At 42.3% G+C, this 22683-nt stretch overlaps 1 protein-coding gene across 5 annotated transcripts in view; it reads right to left on the bottom strand.

Annotated features, from left to right (window-relative positions):
* Window positions 1–22683, bottom strand: part of SORCS1 (sortilin related VPS10 domain containing receptor 1) — a 1028639-nt gene that overhangs the window by 218101 nt on the left and 787855 nt on the right. For all 5 annotated transcript variants that reach the window (XM_077455080.1, XM_077455083.1, XM_077455081.1 and 2 more), the window contains exons 9-11: window positions 21206–21385; window positions 19006–19152; window positions 6863–6965 (exon numbers count right to left, since the gene is read on the bottom strand). In XM_077455080.1, coding sequence (XP_077311206.1) covers window positions 6863–6965; window positions 19006–19152; window positions 21206–21385 — 430 coding nt within the window. The remainder of the gene's footprint in view (window positions 1–6862; window positions 6966–19005; window positions 19153–21205; window positions 21386–22683) is intronic.

Here is a 22683-nt window from a genome sequence, read left to right as displayed (position 1 = left end):
TGAGTGAATATGTGAGTTCTTTTGGCCTTATTTGTTTATGCTGCAGCTTTTGTACTTTATTTTAAATAAACTACTACACTAAATGAGTATCATTAGGCTCCCTAAGTGAACTTTCTTTTGCATAATGCCTAGAGTGCCATAGAGTTTTCTGAGGACCACCTTTCTACCAACACACAGGGGCGAGATGTCTCTTTGCTTCAGAGTATGACTCAAAGGCACATTATGGTTTATTATCTGGTGAGTGTACAGACTGGTGGAGGTGCACATATAACAAACTGTTCCCTATACCATACTGGAAGTTTATCTTATGCTGGATTTTATTCGCTTTCTGGTGAGTGGTTAGACATATCACACACAATGTTGGAATTATTTAGGTGACACTTAAAGTGGATGTAAACTCTCATCCTTTCTAAACTACTGCCATAGTGGTTATCTATAAGGATATACATGCCTCCTGCATATAGCCTTACCTATCAAATGTCTCTCCTCTGTCTGTTATGAGACTCAAAAAACTGCAGATTCTGTGGGTGGGTCTGTTGTCTGAAGCTCAGTGGGTGGATTTGTGATGTCAGTAGATTTCCTGCCCCCCTCTACACTCCCCTTGGCCAGGCATTGATATTTCTTACACTGAACTTCTGCTGGTCTTGTGGATTATGCCCCATGATCACTAACACCCAGTCAAAACCCAGGAAAGTCACCACATGACTTCAGCATGCCCAATCATGCTGAGGTGTGGAGCAGCCAATCCTGGGTGAGCTGGAGAAGAAAGGAGGAGTGGATCTGAAGTACACAGAATGCCTCTCTCACACTTGTGCATGAGATATGTAAATCACCTGTCACCCACAGTAAAGGGGAGAAACGAAAATCTATTTCTCTGTCTGGCTGTTTTTATCTCACTAAAAAAAGATAAGAGGATTTCTCAGAGCTGTATTAACTCTTTGTGACAAGGCTGGGTGCACATGACATGCAATCCTATACTGTACAAGGTGCAAGCCTTAATTAAAACTTTTTTTTTTGGGTTTACATCCACTTTAAGACTTGGTGAAATCCAGTCACGGATTCACACATTGGGACTTTATTTACACTAGAGGACTGTTATGTATTGTTTTACTATAGGCAGGAAGTGCTGCACATGTCTTGTTGTAATAGGAACATGTATTATATTGCAGCTTACCATTTCTTAGATGTGATGGCTCCATTCGTTTTTCTTTTTAGGCTTTCTTTCTTCTATTTTGATCTGGTGTTCCAGCCAGTAAGTCAGATTTTTTTCACAAGCTCAAGCTCTCCAGCAGAGTGTTTATCCATTTACATGGATGAGACAAACCATTTAACACTGCCAGGGGTGCTTACACTGGTCAGCTTATATTTATTCATGCAAAACCTGTATCCCAAAAGGGAAAAATAACAGTTTGCTGTAACTGATTATAAAGTGTGAGCTGGAGTTTGTGGAGTTTGGCTTCAATTTCTTAGTGTATATACAGTGCCTTGCAAAAGTATTCACTCCCCTTTTTACCTGATTTATTATATTACAGCCTTTAGTTCAATGTTTTTTTTTAATCTGCATTATATGTGATGGATCATAACACAATAGTCTAAATTGGTGAAGTAAAATTAGAAAAATATATATGTAGCAGTCATAACCCTTTGTAGGGCAGCCTTGACTTACTGGGCTTACCGGTTACCTCCACTTGGCTTGTTCTTCCACATCTAGGGGTTCCCAGGGTTGATACCCAACAACTTGAATGCTTTTATTTTGCAGCGATAACATCCAATAACACAGTCTCTCATGGGAACAGAGGGTGCGGGTGAAGAACTCAGGTACCTTCAACTGCAGGTCTAAAAAAGTCTCTAATTCCAAACAAAGAGTAGCCACTTGCAGCTGGGCACTTCAAGGCCAGAGATCATGGCAGTCAGCATGTTGTTTCAAAACTTTCCGCAATCCTATGAACGTGTACAGGTTGTAACTAAGGGTGAACAGGAACCCCTTTTCTCAGTACCTGGAACGTTCTCTGCCTCCTAAATAGTACTGGAAAAAGCGTAGATTTGTCAATGTCCTTTCCAACTCAGTAACTAGGCACTTCTCAGGATACCACTTGTTGGCCCTCCTCTGAAGAATCCTCCCCCGGTCACTTCCACGAGCTGTGGTGCCCCTCCAAGCCGAGAGCACACCCGGACACCTTGAATCCTCCCTCAGTTACTGCGTCTCGGACCAGCTGGTTCCCAGACTTGGGAACGGACGGATCCCTACCCCAGGCCAGATGGGTCTATTGGGGATAACTAACAAGAACATGTTGCAGGATGTTGGACACCCCGTACCCGGGACCCCTCGCGGGGCTACCCCGGTCCTGGAAAAAGAACAGACCACACGGGCCTCACAAACTCCTCTCCCTGAACATGTGACCCCAACATCTTAAGTACCCCCTCCCAGACTCCTCAGCGAGGCCCGGCACTCCCGCTGATTGGCTCCGAGAAGGCTGATACCCAAAACGTCCAACCAGGCCTGGTTCTGGCTTGTCACGTGCACCGCACTGTACACATGACCAAGCAGAACTCCTAACACAGCCCATCCAAACTTATGTCAAAGTTAACCTACATAATTAACCCTCAGAACCCCTACTGTTCTGAGGCAAAAACTAAATTTACACCCGTATGACACTTTGGCCAAAATGTCATCCGCTACATATACATAAAACTATTTTTCAGAAATAAAAATAAAAAACGGATAATTGACATGTGCTTATGTATTCACCCCTTTGTTATGAAGCCCATAAAAAGCTCTGGAGCAACCAATTACCTTCAGAAGTCACATAATTAGTGAAATGATGTCTACCTGTGTGCAATCTAAGTGTCACATGATCTGTTATTACATATACACACCTTTTTTAAAGGCCCCAGAGGTTGCAACACCTAAGCAAGAGGCACCACTAGCCAAACACTGCCATGAAGACCAAGGAACTCTCCAAACAAGTAAGGGACAATGTTGTTTAGCAGTAGTCAGGGTTAGGTTATAAAGAAAATCCAAATCTTTAATGATCCCTGAGAGCAACATCAAATCTATCATAACCAAATGGAAAGAACATGGCACAACAGCAAACCTGCCAAGAGACAGCTGCACACCAAAACTCACGGGTAAGGAGGGCATTAATCAGAGAGGCGGCACAGATACCTAAGGTAACCCTGGAGCAGCTGCAGAGTTCCACAGCAGAGACTGGAGTATCTGTACATAGGACGACAATAAGCCTTACGCTCCATAGAGTTGGGCTTTATGGCAGAGTGGCCAAAAGAAAGCCATTACTTTCAGCAAAAAACAAAACGTTTTGAGTTTACGGAAAGGCATGTGGGAGACTCCCAAAATGTATGGAGGAAGGTGCTCTGGTCTGATGAGATTTAAATTGAACATTTTGGCCTTCAAAGAAAATCCTATGTCTGGCACAAACCCAACACATCACATCACCCAAAGAATATCATTCCCACAGTGAAACATGGTGGTGGCAGCAGCATCATGTTGTGGAGATGTTTTTCAGCAGTCGGGACTGAGAAACTGGTCAGAGTTGAGGGAAAGATAGACGGTGCTAAATACAGGGATATTCTTGAGTAAAACCTGTACCACTCTGTGTGTGATTTGAGGCTAAGATGGAGGTTCACCTTCCAGCAGGACAATGGCTTGAGTGGTTTAAGGTGAAACATGTAAATGTGTTGGAATGGCTTAGTCAAAACCCAGACCTCAATCCAATAGAAAATCTGTGGTCAGACTTAAAGATTGCTGTTCACAAGCGCAAACCATGCAACTTGAAGGAGCAGGACAAGTTTTGCAATGAGGAATGGGCAAAAATCCCAGTGGTAAGATGTGGCAAGCTCATAGAGACTTATTTAAGCGTCTTGAAGCTGTGATAGCTGTAAAAGGTGGCTCTACAAAGTATTGACTTTAGGGGGGTGAATAGTTATGCACATTGACTTTTTCTGTTATTTTGTCCTATTTGCTGTTTGCTTCACATAAAAAAAAAAAAAAAAACATCTTCAAAGTTGTGGGCATGGTCTCTAAATTAAATGATTAAAATCCTCAAACAATCCATGTTAATTCCAGGTGGTGAGGCAACAAAACACAAAAAATGCCAAGGGGGGTGAATACTTTTGCAAGGCACTGTAAATCTGCAAGTACTTTTAAAACTCCCCTCCCCCTGGACTGACAATGCTGCTGTCTGGTATACCTTCTGTGCTCATTCCTCCAGACTTGTGTCATTAACACAGGAGGTGTGTTACCGGCCAGATCACTAGGTGAAAACAGAGGGGAAAAAAGCCAAAGAAAAGAAAACAAATGCAACCACCACATCTAATGATTGCTAAGCTGTAATATATTACATTTTTTGTTTTTGGATTTATTACCACTTTAATTTTGCTTTTACCATTGACTTAAAATGAATTTGATGCCAATGCATCCTACTGTACTTAAAATTGTATGTGACCCTTTTTTGGAACCCAATGCATGGCAAAGCACAACTTTGTATTGTTGTCTTGTGTTGCCTAAAAAAAGACCCACCACAAAGCAGTGACATGTGTTTAGTGCATTTCTGTGTTGTAAAGTGTGAATCTGGCCTAAAGCTTTACTTTCTCTTGAATTCTATTGATTCGGGCATAACATTTTTGATTTCCCCGGTGGCAAAATTTCAACGGAGCAGAAACTATCAATTTCAGTTGTTGAGCTATTTAGGGAAAGTTTGCTTAAAAAAAAAAAAAAAAAAAAAAAAAAACTTTTTTATTAAATTGGAGCAGGCATCACTAAATGGTGGACTGCGGTCACAGCACAAACACGAGATTTGGACCTTTGCTGGAAGACGAATTTACTGGCTGGACCTCCATGAATTTTAGTTCAATACCTCATACTTAAAGGATGCTTCTTTTATTTAATTTTCTTTGATTTTTTTTTATTCCTTTGTATAAAACAGGCTATTACTCTATTTTCTCTCCAGATCAAAGGTTTTACATTTATTTTAAGAACAAAATGAATGAGCAAATGTGTTTAACAAAAGGCTAGTTGAAAGGAGCTTATGTAACTTTCAGGAGCCATTTAAAGAATATTGTACCTTAAAGAGGAACTGCAGCCTGCTGATATATATTGTAATAAAAACCTCTTTGCCATTCTGCAGCTTTCCTCCAACTAGTTTGCATATTATTTTATATATACTGTGATTCTGTACTTGCCAAATATACTGCAAAAATCTCCCTCCACTGAGTCTGACTGCAGCCGTTTTAACTGTGGGCAGCTGAAGCTGCTGCCTGTTCACTTCCTGGATTTACACAGACACCCAGAGGCACACCTCCAGCTCTGCAGCTTTCATTAACCCTCTTATGACTCACCCCCCTCCCTTCCTGGCAAACTCTCACGAGAGTGAGAGCTGTGCATGATGTCATAAGCCTTGGCTAATGACCAGACAAGAAACAGGAAGTGGGCTGTATAAGGTATTTACTGGCAGAATAAAAAAGTTTTACTATCCAAAGTTAAAACAACAAGGGCAGAAGATTTAATAGATGGAAATTTGAATTTTTTTTTATTATAGATCAATAGAATATGTGTTATCTGAAATTTCATTATGGAGTGTTATGGTGTGATGAAGGTTGGGCAGTAACGGGCTGTGGTATCAATGGCTGTACTGGAAAACAGATTACCTTGCCACAATCCCTTTTTAGGTATCTCACAAAGATTTCACTTATCTATAATGTGAGGGACCCAAAAAGAAGAGGATCTGGGCTGCTGTGTGCAAAACCTCTGCACAAACCAGGTAAGTATAAAGTGCTTATTATAAAAAAAAAACCTTTAATGTCACTTTAAAGTGGGCTTCTAGCTGCTGATAAGACCCCCACAAACTCTGGGCCAAGGTTGTGGGGAAGAGGCCCTTGTCCTCATTAAATTTGGGGCAAGGTGCTTTGCCCATGATGAAGGCATGTGGCTTTGTATGCTTCAGGAGGGAAGGGAGGGCACACACTTGCCCTGCCCTTTCCTGGCAGTCTGAATGCTTGGATTGAAGTAATTCTAAAAGTTCATTTTTTTTTAATAATAAACTTGTCATACTTGCATGCTCTGTGCAAAAGTTTTGCACAGAGCAGCCCCAATCCTCCTATTGTCGAGTCCCCTGCTGGCGCTCCTGGCTCCTCCCCCTTTACCAGTGCCCCCTCATTGGCAGTGACGCCGCTTGCTATGGGGGCACTGGTGCATGCTCACTCCAGAGCCCTGCTCTATGCGTCCATAAGACACATAGAGTCGTGGCTCGGCCCCGCTCTCTCCTCATTTGCTCACTGGCTGTGATTGACAGAAGTGAGAGCCAATGGATCCTGCTGTTGTGTCTCAGCCAATGACAGGAGAGAGACCCAGGAAGGTTGAAGCTCCCGTGCAAATTGCTGGATCGAGAGGGGGCTTAGGTGAGTATAGGGGGGGTCTGAGAGGGGGGGGATCAGCACACAGAAGTTTAAAAAAAAACCTTCAGCCTTTACAACCACTTTAAGGGTCTTGTATGGACCTCTAAAAACAACATGCATTTGTCCTTCCTCTATGTATCAAAACAGTAACATTTAAATAAAATATGTGTCATCTGAAATTCCATCATGACGTGTCGTGGCATGATGAGGGTTGGGCAGAAACAGGCTGTGGAATCACCGGCTGTACTGGAAAACAGATTACCTTACTGCAATCCCTTTATTTTAAATATCTCACAAAGCTTTTACTTATCTGCAAATGTGATTCATACCTCTTGAGGTTTACAATTTTCCATATTTTTTATCTTAACAGGCTGCGAGGCAAACAGCGGGGGGGGGTCCGTTACCCTCATTATATCCACGCTGTGCTGTGTAATTACACGTGCACAAGTACCTGAAGCCACGATGATACCAGGTGCTGTATCCCGGCTGGCGATATTTCCAGTTGTGTACGGATTTTCAGATACCTTCAGATGTAGATGTAAAGAGCAATACGGCTGAAAAGGAAAAACAAGACAATAATGAATGTGGGTGGTAGAAAACCAACGTATATTGCTTCATCATATGATGTTCAATGACTTGCCATAAAAACAGATTCTTCTATTAGTTCCTAAGACCAGAAATGAGTTAAAGTCCGGACACCTTAGACCTCATAAGCGATCCAGTATTAGCAAGAGTTGGATGCAACACCTGAAATACTGTAGCCAACAACAGGATCAGAATATTATCCATTATACAGTTTGCCATGGGGGTTTTGTCTAATAGGGTTTTGTGTTCTGGAAAAAAAAAAGCTACATTTGGACTCAATATGGATGAGCTAAGGTTCGGTCTGGACCCATGTTTGGCCAAAACCAGGACTAAGCTGTCAGTGCCAGCCCAAGCAGCTGCAAAAGGGAAATGTCCCTGCCCACAGATGCACGTTCACAAAGGGGCAGGGTTGATTTTGACATTATTGACCTCATATGGTCCATGGTCATTGGTCAATGTTATTGTCTTAAGGCGGAACTTCACCCAAAAGGGGAATTTCCAAATTTCTGCCTCCTCCCTTACTCCGCTCCAACCTTTGCCTCACCTTTTTTTTTTTGTGTGGGGGGGGGTCGGGGTTCATCAAGGTCCTAGTTTTGATAAATATCTGCCTCCATTTTAACTCGAATTGCCTAAGCAATTAGAGTGGATGTTCGCCTCCCCCCATTCTCTGCCTGCAGCCTCTTGGAACATCACAGGTCCCAGAAGGTTGCGAGACCATTCACAAGGTGCAACGCAGTGGGCCGCCAGCTGGGAAACCTCAAAGAGTCACAGCCGGCTTCCAACAGTAAAGATCTCGGCGCTGGGGACCCGAAGACTGGTGAAGAACCTGCCTAGGTGAGGATGGCATTGGATCCTTCGACAGGTAAGTGTCCTTTTTTGTTCCTAGGTTGAAGATCCTATTATAAGGGAGACCGCAGCACTTTAAAAAAAATGGCAGATCTATTTCTTCTGTGAAACTGTATGTACATTTGTTTTCGGTGAGTAGAGGCAAAATCTAAGGTTATTAGTCTATTTTTTCTCCAGTTCGAATGTTCTTCATTTACAGTATAAGAATAGAGTGAATCAGAAAAATACATGATCATATTAAATAACTATTTGTGCAATGAATCAGCTACTGCAGTGAGTGAACAGCTATACAGAACTGATGCAGCATTGCAGACTTGTTTAAAAAGTTTAGAGGGTTAAAACCCTGTACAGATTACCTAAGGTAAACAACAAAGTTCAGTCTGTGCAACTTTGTATCAATTCTATATAGCAGTTCACTGCTATACACAGCAGTCGCTGATCTGTTATACTGTCTGTGATGAGCAGAGCACAGGAATCTCCATAAACTTAGCAAATTGTTTCCTCTTCTTGTTGAAAGTTCTTAGCCTATAGTTTCAAACTATTTTCTATATTGGTCAAATATTCATTGCCTCCTCCGGTTTGAATGTTTTTAACCACTTCAATACAGGGCACTTTCACCCCCTTCCTTCCCAGCCCAATTTTCAGCTTTCAGCGCTCTAGCGCTTTCAGTGACAATTGCGCGGTCATGCTACAATGTACCCAAATGAAATTGTTATCATTTTGTTCGCACAAATAGAGCTTTATTTTGGTGTTATTTATTCACGACTCCGTTTTTTTTTTTTTTGCGATATAAGCGCAAAAAAAGCGGAAATTTGGGAAAAAAACAATATTTTCTTTTTTCTATTTGAAAAGAAATCCAATAAAATCAAATTTTGTCATAAATTTAAGCCAAAATGTATTCTGCTACATGTTTTTGGTAAAAAAAATTCCGTTAAGTGTATAATAATTGGTTTGTGTGATCACGGACATATGTACGCAAATGATCATGTACATATGTGTGCAGGTGATCACGTACATATGTGTGCACATAATCATTGGGACATGTGATTTTAGTGGGACATATGTGGGGGACATGTTTTTATTATTAGGGACATGTGTTTTTATTATTTGGGGACATGTATGTTTTGGGACATGTGTGTTTTGGGGACATATGTGGGGACTGTGTTTGTACTGTGTGGTGTGTTGTGTGTTGACACTACACTGATGATCAGTGAGTAAAAAGCTGTGAAAAGCAGCCCATACTCACTGATCATCAGCCGGCTGCAGCGTTCTGCTCTCCTCTCCTCAGCGGTGACTTCCGTGTGAGGAGAGGAGAGCCGATTGCCTAGCAACCGGCTGTTTGTTTACATCACATGACGGCCGTGATTGGACACGGCCGTCATGTGATCAGGAGGGCCAATCACAGAGCCCTCCTGCCGATCTGAGATGTGCCGTGTCCGGGTGACACGAGCACATCGGGATCGCGCCGCTGCGCGGGCGCGCGCGCGCGCGATCCCGCTACTCCTGAAGGACGTTCCTGAACATCCTATCAGGAGCAGGCGGCTCCCACCCGGCCGTATATATACATTGGCCGGGTGGGAAGTGGTTAAAGTGGAGGTCCACCCACCCCTGCAAAAATTAAAAGCCAGCAGCTACACATACTGCAGCTGCTGACTTTTCATAATAGGAAACTTAACTGCCCTGCAATCCTTCAATATCGGCACCACAGCTGATGCTTCCACCAGCGGTCAGGTGCTGCCGCCACCATTGCTGGTGAGGAAAGCATTACGACTTCACGCTGGGTCCCTACTGCGCATGTGCATGCTGTGCTCTCCTACTGGCCCAGTGGCGGGGAAGGGGGAGGGAGGAGGAGGGAGCTGAGCTCTTGACATAATTTGCCGCGGCCCAGTCTCCTGGAAGTGGGTATCCACTCCCCCCTTCCCCCGAAATGTGCCAAATGTGGCATGGGTGGGGGGGGGGAGACAAATGAGTGGAAGTTCCACTTTTGGGTGGAACGAATGTTAGGGAATGTTGCATTCGCCATGTGAAAGGCAACACGTGGAAACTAAAATTTCACACATATTATAAACAATATGTAGAACCTTCTAGCTAGTGTGCTAGTGTACATAATTCAGTTGTTAGTGTAGGTAAATTGGCTTGGCTGAGAGCCTGGACTGGGTTGAATCTTGGTCAGCGATCAGTGACTAACGGAGGCTGGATGACTCATTCAGACAGCTCTTCTGGTGCCTCCCCCTGTTTTCTGGAACCTTGGAGAAGCTTCCAGATCCAGTGGGTGGAAGCTAGGAGGGGCTGTTTGGAATATTTATGAGGGCCCCAGTCAATCCCCAGCAAAAAGGAGCTGAAAGGGGGCAGACTGCCTCATAAATTGTCATGAGCTTCCAGGTATAGTGGGTGGATGATAGGAGGGGCTGCTTGGAAAATGTATAAAGGCCCCAGCCAATCCCCAGCAGAAAAGGGCGGAAAGGGGGCAGGTCACCTCATAAATAGCCAAGAGCCATGCCAGCAGGGGCAGGCAGGTGGAAGATGGAGATGGAGTGCTAAGGAGGCTGTTGGTTGCCCTTGAGGGTGCCCCCTAGTCGGGGGGGTGGAAGATTCCCCCTAAAACACACAGAGGAAACCCTTTCTGGAGGCTCGGGAGCAAGGAGAGGACAGCAGGAGCAGATTAGCTTGTCTGGGAGATCTCCTGAGAGTGGGCTGGTGAGTGGCTTATATGCAAGTTATTGTCGTAAAAAGTGTGTGGGAACCCGGGTACTGCCCCGAGGACATGCAAAAAAAAGTTTTTAAAACAATTGTTTTTTCAGGAGAAGTGATTTTAATAATGCTTAAAGTGAAAAAATATAAATGAAATATTCCTTTAAATATCGTGCCTGGGATCCCCTTAGTCCACCAGTAAAGTGGCGTATTTGTGTGATGTGTAGAACAGTGTCACAGTAAAATTCAATTTCTAAAGGAAAAAATGTCATTTAAGCTTGCTCGCGGCTGTAATATATTTCCAACTCCCAGCAATATAGATTGAAAATCAAGTAAAAATTTGGCGTGGGCTCCCCCTCAGTTCATATCAGGCCCTTCGGGTCTGGTATGGATTTTAAAGGGAACTCCACGCCAAAATTAAATGCAGCCTGGAGTACAGGATGGGGGGGTAAGCGAGCGCCCCCCCCCCCCCTAACCATACCAGGCCACATGCCCTCAACATGGGAAGTTTGCGTTGGGGTCCCTAAAGCACCCCAGATCCCGCCCCCCTACGTGAATGGGTATTGGGTAAATTGTACCCCTACCCATCCACCAAAAAGTTTTCAAAAATTAAAAACCACAATAGACAGTTTTTGACAATTCCTGTCTATTGTGGTTTCTACTTCTTGACACTTTTTTTTGAATGGGTAGGGGTACAATGTAACTGATATCCATTCACATAGGGGGGCCGGATATGGGGGCCCCCTTGATAGCCCCCCACACGCAGACCCCGACAACCGATGGCCAGGGTTGTTGGGAAAAGGTCCCCATCAACATGCAAAGCACCCTCCTCATGTTGAGGGCAAGCTGCTTGGTATGGTTCAGGAGGGGGCGCTCACTCGACCCCCCTTTCCTGGCCTGCCAGGCTGCTTGCTCGGATAAGAGTCCGGTATGGCTCTTGGTGTGGAGTTCCCCTTAAAATCGATGCCAGACCCAAAGGGTCATAGGGTTCCCCTTAACCACGTCAATGCACTGTATTATACACTCTGCACTGTATATATATATATATATATATATATATATATATATATATATATATATATATATATATATATATATATTAGACTGCCTGCACTGTATATGTAGTCTACACTGAATGCATATATATATATATATATATATATATATATATATATATATATATATATATATATATATATATATATATATATATACATACATACACTACACAGTATATATAGATTAATACATTGCCTGCACTGTATATTTTATATATTCTACACTGACTATATATATATATATATATATATATATATATATATATATATATATACTAAGCTGCATGCACGCGACTAACTAACCTGCCTAATCTAGCTCAAGTTCTTTCAATCTATATGTTATCACACTGCTTACGGCCGCTGTGTAAGCAGCCTTATATAGTATGGGGCATAGGGTTAGCCCCCAATCATGGCTCTCCCAGCAGATTGTGCTGTTATTGGCCAAAGCATGCAGGTCAGGTGCATGCTTTGGCCAATCAGCAGCCGTCAATGTGCAGTGCATTATGGGATGCTGCACGGCGCTCAAATTTGCCGCAAACGCCCCATACGTTTGATTTTTTTGCGGACAAACATACTCCCGATGTTCGAGTCGAACTTATGTTTGATTAGAACATCGGAGCCATTCCTCTTTACCAAATGAGTTGGTGCCTAGCTTGTGCATGATGCCTATGATCAAGCTATCATTAGACAGCCCAGATTATAGGCAAATGCTCAGATAGCCAATCACAGCAATCGTGAATGTAAACAGCAATACTATTTACATATGAGAGTCCCCCTCTTTCTCTTATAGGAGGGGTGATATCTGGGGGCCCCTTATTATAAAGGGAGCTTCTAACTTCCGATAAGTCCCCCTCCGTAGATCCCCACAACCACCAGGCCAGGATTGTGGGGAAGAGGCCCTTGTCCTCATCTACATGAAGACAAGGCATGTGCTGAAGCATGAAGATGATGAAGGCATGTGCTTTTATTTATTTCAGGAGGGGGGAGGGGCACATGCTCATCCCTCCTTTTCCAGGCCAGCCATGCTGCATGCTTGGATTAAGGGTCTGGTATACATTTTTAGGGGGGGGGGGGGGGGCTCACATTTTGTTTTTTAAGGGAAAGATTCCCCTTAAAATCCAGACCCAAAGGGCAGTTCAGGTCATCCCTGAGAGCTCACCCCCAAAGGGCCCGCTGAGTTGTTCCCAGGTTCTATTCCCAAGTTTGTGTAGTGGCAGCCAGGCACACAGCAACAGTCTTTCTGGCTCAATGAAGAGTCTAGGGGTGTCTTTTTTATGTTTTATTGCAAATTGAACTTGGATAAGGTGCAGGGAGTTGTGGGATACTCCAGCAACGATGGACAATAAAAGGACAGTCCTAACTTTGTCAAACCTTCTTAGGTTAGTCCCTTTAGTAGCAGCTAAGGGAATGAGCAACCCTGCAACACCAAAGGAAATGTCCCAATTTGAGAAAGCACTGGTACTGATACACAAGGGATAGGGACAGCAAACAGTCACTAGGATCTTACACTCAGGTCTGTACTCACAAATGTCCCTGGATACTTGGATTCCTCCTTCCAATATCAGACAGATATGTCTCCTCTGGATTCTCCAGACCAGTTGCTAAGTGAAATCTCTTAATAAGCTACATAAAGTTTTACAGCAAGACAAGTTCCGAACCCCTCCCACCCACAGCTCTAGAATAACTGGGACCATGACAGACACATGTAGAACCACAGCTGGGTTTCCCAGAAGGGTGGCAGTCCTTCACACTGGGAACTTCTCCTCCTGGACAAGAACCAGGCTGCCTCAGGCTCCTGGCTATTTATGTACTCCGCACCCTCTTACTGGGCACCCTTCTCTAGGGATTTGCTGAGACAACATACATATTCAAACTGTTGATTTGTCTCTTCCAACCCACTATATTCTAGAATCCTCCAGAAGGCAGGTAGAAGCAGTAAGACCTGCAGTTAGTGAAGCCCATAACAGAACAAAGCAATCACAAACTGCTCCACTACGTAATTACAGGGGAGGCAAAAAAAAACGAAATTTACCTAGCCTATCTAGCAACCTATCTAGGGTGGTGATACACCTAGTAGGGAGATAAGGGGAGGGGGAGAAAAGCTGGTCCAGCACTGACAGTAATTAGTCACACCAAGAAGAGGAGAGGGTTATGATGTGCAAGGGACGAGGACGCTGAGCTAAGGAACGGACTCTTCCTGGAGTACCTAAATTTGCTAGCAGGTTCAGAGGCACATTGCAAATAAATATAACATCATTTATGGGAGAACTGTAAGTAAGCATTTCAAATATTTGATTTCCTGTGTTTTACCTACAGTATTTTAAAATTGGTGACAGGTTCTCTTTATGGTAATTTTGTCTATTTTTTTCTGCACTTAAAAACTAATTTTAAACACAACCAGTGCTGGGTTCTTGGCTCTGAAAACCAATGTCCCCTATAAAAAGACCTCTGCGCCTCTGCAAATGTTTATTTTGTTACACGTCGTCTTTCGATTTCCGATGCTAACTTTTATACCATATCCCATTTTCACAAAATGCATTGTATTACATTGTATATTCCTATGACCTGGATTTTATTTTCTGAAATGGAGGTCAGAAGAGATAAAACTTTCATATCAAGCGATGGCATTACCATGCCATGCAGATGTAAAGCTCCAAATGCAGCTCCCTTCCCCCATCTTGTGGCCACGCTTAGAACTGCACACTCCAAATAAAGATTACTCTAAAAACTTTACTCTGAATTCCACCAGCCCATTTGGTTGATTCATTTCGGCAATAAATTGATATTTGCTTATCTTAATTTGTCTGGATTTCAACGGAATGCTTTTTTTAAAGATCTATTTCTATTCTGGATTTCCCCATAGCTGCCGTCATGGCAAATATCACAGAGCGTTGTGAAATAACTCACGTTTTGTTAAGCATCTGCTGTAATGACGGTGCTAAAAGCCGCATTAACATTTACTGGAAGTAGTTATGTATATTTTTATAGAGGGGGAAAGACCAAAATAGATCTTCGTGCAGCTCTTAAAATTAATTTGTGGTTAGTATGTCAATGTATAAAAACACTGTTAAAAGAAAAGCGATGCTGAGCAAATATGAACGCCTTCATTGCTGACCTTTCCTTTTGAAAATGCCAGTTGCCTGGCTCTTAGGCTGATCTAATAGTTTTAGTAATTACAGAGTCACTGACCTGGGATAAGCATGCTGATTATGGCCTCATTCAAACAGCACCAAGTTTTCTACATAAGCTCTTGCCAGCAGAAGCTTCCAGCAAGATCCAGCATTACAGTGCTCAGTAGGAATAATGTTTAATTAACCCCTTCCTGCCTGCTCTGGGATCCCTTTTAAGAATTCTGAATGCCCCGGGGGGTGGAAGAATGGGCGATCGTTTGACCACTGTGATTGGCTGTCACAGTGTTCCATCAGCTACTGATCATTAGTGTGGGCCAAGTGGTGTCTTTGTCATCTTGGTCTCTGTGCTGGGAGCGGGCAGTGTGTATGCTACTAGCACAGAAAAGCATCAGCCACCCAGAGACATGTGTGTGGAATGTGGCCGATCAAAGCCCACCCTTTTGCCACCGCCTACATGTGTTACGCATGTGGCTAGAGGTTAATGTTTAAATGCATAAAGTCTTACAGCGTGCCACCACCATTGACTTCTGTCACCTGCATCCTGGAAATGCAGAGTGCAAATCCAGCCCCAAAGAGACAGTCATTTCCTAACAGGTACACTCTAACAGCTCGACCAATCAAATTCTACACATGCAGAACTGGTTCCTCCCACCAGTCATTGGGCAGCGGACCTGATGGAGAACTTCATCACTGTAAAACTATTCTGTCTCCTGTCTCAGGCCCCTTACATTCCAACAACAGGTCTGCTTTTATGGCCAGTAGGAGGAGCCATTTTTGCCTATGCAGAATTTGATTAGCTGGGCCAGTCAATTTAGCCAGTCATCAGGAGTGGATCTAATGGGGATCTGCAACACTGTAAAACTATTCTGGCACCGACTCTGATATATCCCATCAGGTCCATTTTTGCAACTGTTGGAGAAAGCTGTTGTTGCCTTTGTGTGATTTGATTAGCACGGTCAATCGAATTCTACATAGGCAGAAATGGCCCCTCCTACTGGCCATAAAAATTGACCTGCTGGGATACATCCAGGTCAGAGCCAGAATAGTTTTACAGTGTTTCTGTTCCCCATCAAGTCCGCTCCTGATTATTGGCTAAATTGGCTGGCTCAGCCAGTCATATTCTACATAGGCAGAAATCGCTCCACCTGCTGGCCATTAAAGCAGACCTAATGGAATATGTCAGGGGCAGAGCCAAAATAGTTTTACGTTGTAATACATTGTTCATGTGTTTTGTGCAACAACTACATCAGCCAGTACATGACAGTGTTTATAAGTTTATAGCTGCTCTATGGCAAACTCTCTTTTCTCTGTATAATAAAGTTTCCTGTTTTCCTGTCTGCTGTTAAGCAGCAGATAAGCCCATTTGGACATTATTCGTCCCACTGACACCAATTATGGGGCATTATTCTACCTATAGACACCACTGATGGGGCCCTTTTGCTTCCACTGAAACAAATGATGGGGCACTATTCCTCCCACTGACACCAGTGATGGGGCACTATTCCTCCCACTGACACCAATGATGGGCACTATTCCTCCCACTGACACCAATGATGGGCACTATTCCTCCCAATAACAGCAATGATGGGACACTATTCCTTCCACTGACATCAATGATAGGGCACTATTGCTTCCACTAACCCCAATGATGGGGACCATTCCTCCCACTGACACCAATGATGGGAACTATTCCTTTCACTGACAATAACAGGGAAATATTCCTCCCACTAAAACCAATGATAGGGCACTATTTCTCCCACTGACACAAATGATGGAGCTCTATTCCTCCCCCCTAATACCAAAGATTGCATTATTTTCTCCCACAATGACAGGGCATGTTCTACTCCCAACAGTCCCGCCTCCCTAAAATCTGAAGGGCAGTAAACTGGCCCTTTGTTTAGATAGTTTGGAGACCCCTGAACTAGACTGATTAGGGAGTCAGAGTGAACAAAATGCTGCTGTGTGCCTGGCTGCCTCTGCACTAATCTTGGGAAAGATCAGTTAAATTACAGCGGCTCCTACGGGGGTAGAGCTACACATAAAAATATAAAACCAAAACATGTTCCATTTTACTTACAGCCATATCAATAATTTGCCCCGTCATGAACATAAAGCCTGCCTTCCCTAATGAGAATTAACATTCATCTGTAAAACCAATCCTCCTAGTTTACTTGAAAAGGTGCGATTTGTAGAGGGCTTCATATTGATCACCCCACCAAGGAGATGTCAATTACACATTCAGCGGCCGTTTTATAATGAATACAATAGATTTGCTGATTTTAGGTGATCAATATGTTTTATAGAAATCATTTGTCTGTTCTTCTGCATAAATCTTTTTTTTTTTGTTCTCCACATTAAAATTCGATATGTATGTGGATTGATCTGGACTGTAACTAGGAAGAAATTACATGGGTGTAAAACTATTCATGCTGCGCTAATGTAGGGATACAATCAGGGGCCTAGCCATAAGATTGTCCTTTGTTTCTTTGATTTATGAAAGTCTGAAATGGAAAGTTGTGATAAAAATAACACCAATAGAAAACTGTGAAAAGTTTGTGGTTAGGGTGAAATATAAGGCAAAAAAGCTCAATTTAAATGCACAGTTTTTCTCATGTGCTGAAATAGCTTACTCTGATTTCACTGAACACTGGAACCTCTTCAAGACGGACATTCATCCATCAAGGCTTTTGAATATTTACATAACTCCTACCAAGTGCCAAACTACTGCTTGCATCAGGGCTGAGGGGACAGGAGTACTGGAGTACTGAGACACATAGGCGTGTGCACAAGGAGTGCCGGGTGTGCCTGGGCACACCCTAATCACCCCATTACATTAGCATTATTGCTCTGTGTTTCGATGGGAAGATGGGAAAGATCTCCTACTGAGCAACTCTGCTTATGGAGAGAAGTGTGGAAACATTTCCCTCTCATTCTGAATATGCAGGCAAGGGAGATCATGCGCCCATGGGGCATAGTGCCCCAAGGAAGACTGTATGTGTGTATATATATATATATATATATATATATATATATATATATATATATATATATACACACACACACATGAATGCACAGTATATCTGTTTAAACTTTGATGTGCACACCCTAATGCAATAGGCTACGCACATGTTGAAGCATCAACAACAGGCAACAGCTCATGGCTGGTGCGTGGGGCCAGCAGAGTTGTGTACATTGCTTCCTCCAAAACAACACAGTACTCTGCTGGCCCCTTTCACCAGCTATGAGCTCTCTGCATTGGATAGAGAAGCACAGAGTCCCTGCGATGGCAATGCAGCTCTCCTGCACAGGATCATGTATCTAGTACGTGATCCTGCACACCGGTGGCGACCCAATCCCATTGTGATTGGACACAGCAGGAGCTGATCTGTGGGTATTGCAGAGTCGATGTCCGCCAGCATCCACTAATCATCAGGCACAGAGCCAGAGTGGCTGTGTAAACAAGGCAGAACACATTCTGTCAGTAGGAAAGGCATTGATCCTGTGTTCCTGCAAAGCAGGTACATGGATTAATGCCTTCCCTTAGTAAAAATACTTCCCCCACAGTACACAAGCACTGGCTAGGCACACAGTTAACCCTTTGATCGCCCCTGATGTTAATCCCTTCCCAACCAGTGTCATTAGTACAGTGACAGTGCATATGTTTAGTACTGATCACTGTATTAGTGTCACTGGTCCCCAAAAAAGTGAAAAAAGTGTCAGTTTTTGTCCAATTTTTAGGCTGCAATATCGCAGTCCTGTTATAAGACGCTGAACTCCGCTATTGCTAGTAAAAAAAAAAAAAATCATAAAATAATTCCATAGTTTGTAGATGCTATAACTTTGCGCAAAACAATCAATATACACTTTTTTTTTTTTACCAAAAATATGTAGCAGAATACATATGGGCCTACATTGATGATGAAATTAGATTTTTGACTTTTTGTTATTGGATATGTTTTATAGCAGAAAGTAAGTTTTTTTTTTTTCATAATTGTCGGTCTAAAATAGAAACCACAGAGGTGATCAAATACCACCATGAAACTCTATTTGTGGGGGGGGGGGGGGGGGGGGACATACATTTTATTTGGATACAATATATTTTATTTGAATACAGTGTTACACAACCATGTAATTGTCAGTTAAAATAACAAAAAAATGGCCTGGTCATGAAGGGGGGTAAATCTTCTGAAAGTCAAGTGGTTAAGGTATGTAATGTAACCAGGAAGGTTTTCAATATTTTTAATACCATGTTGATTGGGGAGGGGAGCATGAAGGGCACTCACCAGCACACAGTTGACAGGATCCCCCCGTAGATCGAAGTCTGGGGCCTGCAGAAGAGTCCAGTCTCTCCCCTTGTTGTACGTGATAAACGTCTTCACTTGGCTGTCAATCTTCTTGTTCGCTAAGAACATCCCCTTTATCCCTGCTACCTGGGAAAAATGGATGCAGCTGAGAAAACAACCACTTTAGACAGTCCTTTAGATATATATATACTATTTGATAAATGTGTAAACAATTATGATTTCATGTCAATGTATATATATATATATATATATATATATATATATATATATATATATATATATATATGTGTGTGTGTGTGTGCTTGTGTATATGTATATATATATATATATATATATATATATATATATATATATATATATATATACATCCATATATAAACACTGTATATATATATATATATATATATATATACACACATATATATATATATATATATATATACATTGACATGAAATCATAATTGTATACACATTTATCAAATAAGGTGCACCAATGATGCTTGTTTTGCACAGCATGCTGGGTTCCCTAAACAGAGAGCTCAACAGTAGCTTCTCCCTTTGAGACTGCCAGTCTCTAATTGAAACATTTTTTTTCTATAATCATTGTCACAATGGGGGAGATTTACTATAACTGGTGCACCCAGAATCTGGTGCTGCTGTGTATTGTAGCCAATTAGCTTCTAACTTCAGCTTGATCAATTAAACTGTGACAATAAAACCTAGAAGTTGATTGGTTACTATCTATAGCTGCACTACATTCTGGGTGCACCAGTTTTAGTAAATCTCCTTAAATGTAACATTAACAATATAAATTCAACATTTCAAAAATACAACGGATTACTTTTTTCAACCATCTCTACTCCGAGAAAGGAACACTTTGCTGCTCTTAAACCATTCATTATATGGTGGATTTACAATATGTAGGAGGAACTCACACTTCTATTTGAATGATGAAGGTGATGTGAATCATTTGCATTTATGTTGGATGACATCAACAATCTTCTCACTACAGCACCATGCATGGCTGTGACTTCACATCTACTTATTTGTGAATGAGATATAAATCTTGATAAGACTACATCCATCCGGTAAATGGCAGGCCAAGGCTCCATCCACCTGGTGATTGGTCGAGAAAAGCTACAGTTTACTTGGTGATGGATCACCCAAGACTACCATCCACCTAATGATTAGTTGCCCAAGGCTCCTTCCACCTGGTGATGGGTCACTCAAAGCTCTTTCGACCTGTGCTGGGTTGCCCAAGACTACCATCCATCTGGTGATTGGTTTCCCAGGCTTACCATCCACCCAGTAGTTGGTCGCCCAAAAGCTCCTTCCACCTAGTGGAAGTACTCCAATATGGGGAGGTAATGTGTTCACCATAACTGGAAGACAACCGCTTCACTACAGAACAGTGCATGACTTGGCTTCCTATCTGCTGATGTACAAATAAAATGCTATTCCCGATAAGGCTCCCTCCACTTGATGATTGTTTTTTTAAGGCTCCGTCCACCTAGTATTGGTTTCCCAAAGCTACTATCCACCCAGTAATGGGTCATCCAAGGCACCCTTTAACCCAGTAATTAATTACCCAAGTGCTCTATTATGGGGAGGTAATGTGTTTGCTATACCTGTGTGATTGGTCACCCAAGGCTATTGTCCACCCGCTGATAGGTCATCCAAGGATCCTTCTACCTAGTGATTGGTAACTGAAGTCTCTGTCCTCCTGGTAATTGGTTGCCCAAACATCAACTCAATTATGGGGAGGCAATGTGTTGGCCACACCTGGATGTTTTGAATATTTATCCAAGTTGCAGAAGTGAATTGAGGTGGTGGGGTAGCGAGTGCAAGTTAAGAAGCTGCACCTATTGTAAAAAAAAAAAAGCCTGTTACTTTGCCTTGTATCTGCCTTTTTAACAGAATCTTTTGTCTGCATTTTGTGTGAAGTCTAGTTTGTATCTGAAACCCAACAAACTTTGCCTAAAACTAGCCTAATTTCTTACAGCTTGGTTAACATTTTGTTGATCTCCTTTTTACTTTCTATAGGTGAATCCAGAAGGAGGAAGGAGACAAAAAAGTGTTCACATGACATACCTATTAATAAGCTTTAAATGATCTCTGGTATTCTCCTTTAAGCTGGGAATACAACATGACCTATACAAAACGGGAGTCCCTGACATACCTCATAGAGATCGATCATGACGTTCCCCTCTGGGCTTTTTATGCTTTTCACGTTTTCTAGTGCCAGTGTGAAGAAGATCCCCCTGGTGTCGGAGATGTACAGGTTATAGGTCTCATTCTGATTCCACTCTTGGATGGCGACAAAAACTTGGTTCTCATCTGTGCTGATGACATGCATGTCCTGCAGGAAGGAGAAGAAAAGAGAATTAAAGGACCTTGTAAAAAATATTTGTTTTAGCATTTTTTTCATTCTCATCCTTGGTTGTATCCCAGTGCTTCTAATCTCCTGTGGGTTTATTGCCACTTCCTGTCTCCAGCCTCCAATATCCTGGTCACCTGGTCACAAGCTGACGTTATACCAAAGGAATGTCATTACAAACTAACCAAGTCCTTAAAAAGGTCATGTTGCTTTCAGTGGAGGTTGACCAGGACACAAGTCCTATATACTACAGCTATAACTTGGAATATTCAGTCTCTACTAGGGAGAGTATGCCCCTGGGTCCAATCATCTGTGCCACACCATATGGAAGCGGGCAGGATTCTGTGGTGAAAAGTCATCTTTAGTTAAGTATTATTGTTATATTTTCTAATATTATTCCATTTGATATTTGTATCTGTCATAACCTAATTAAACGTTATACTAATACGTTTTTGTGTGATCTCTCTTTGCACATCTCAAATATAACCCCAAAAATGTAAACTATCGTGATAAAACAGGGTGGTTTCCTGGTGTTGAAAACAGTTACTTTGAGTCTATGTCAGAAGCTCATGTTACAGGGTGACAAAGTAGAAGCACAACTGAAAAACATCGATCAAATAGTAAATGATCAAAAAGAGCACCAGGTGGTCGTCTTGGGCCCCTTGCACACATGGTCCTTTCATATGAACAGCCCAGTATGCAAGGGGTCTTTGAAGTCCATTATCATTTATTGATAATTACATGGAGAAAATAGCAAGATAAAAAGGAGCCAACATGTTTTGGAGACCAACACTCTCCCTTCATCAGGGCTAAAGCAAGACATATTATCTAGAACCATGACTGTTAATGATCATCATAGATACAGTATGTCATGTTACAGCCCTGATAAAGGGGAATTGTTTGGCCTCCATAACACATTGAAATATTTTTTCTTCCTGTTGTTTTAATTGTATCAACATTAAATGATGATGGACTCCTAAGATGACCACCTGAAACTCTTTTTGTCAATGTCACTTTTATTTCTCAATGGAGGCCTTTTCCCTTTTTATGGGGTGCCCCAACTTGAGCTGCCGAGGTACAATCACCAAACCTAATCAACTCTCCCCTGACTGACAATTATAAGTGTCCAGAACCTCACATCCACCTTTTTAGGGATAGAACGTTGTCACCCTATTACAGGAAGTGCACCTACATTGCACCTACCTGGATTTTCAGTGATATATTTCTCACCATTGCTTTTGGGAATATTTCTTGTAAAGCCCTGTTTGATGTAATTTAAA

This window comes from Lithobates pipiens, unplaced genomic scaffold, assembly GCF_037356315.1.
Source record: "Lithobates pipiens isolate NorthernLeopardFrog02 unplaced genomic scaffold, aLitPip1_a1.2 Scaffold_25, whole genome shotgun sequence".
Taxonomy (NCBI): domain Eukaryota; kingdom Metazoa; phylum Chordata; class Amphibia; order Anura; family Ranidae; genus Lithobates; species Lithobates pipiens.
This window is presented reverse-complemented; position numbering and strand designations above follow the sequence as displayed.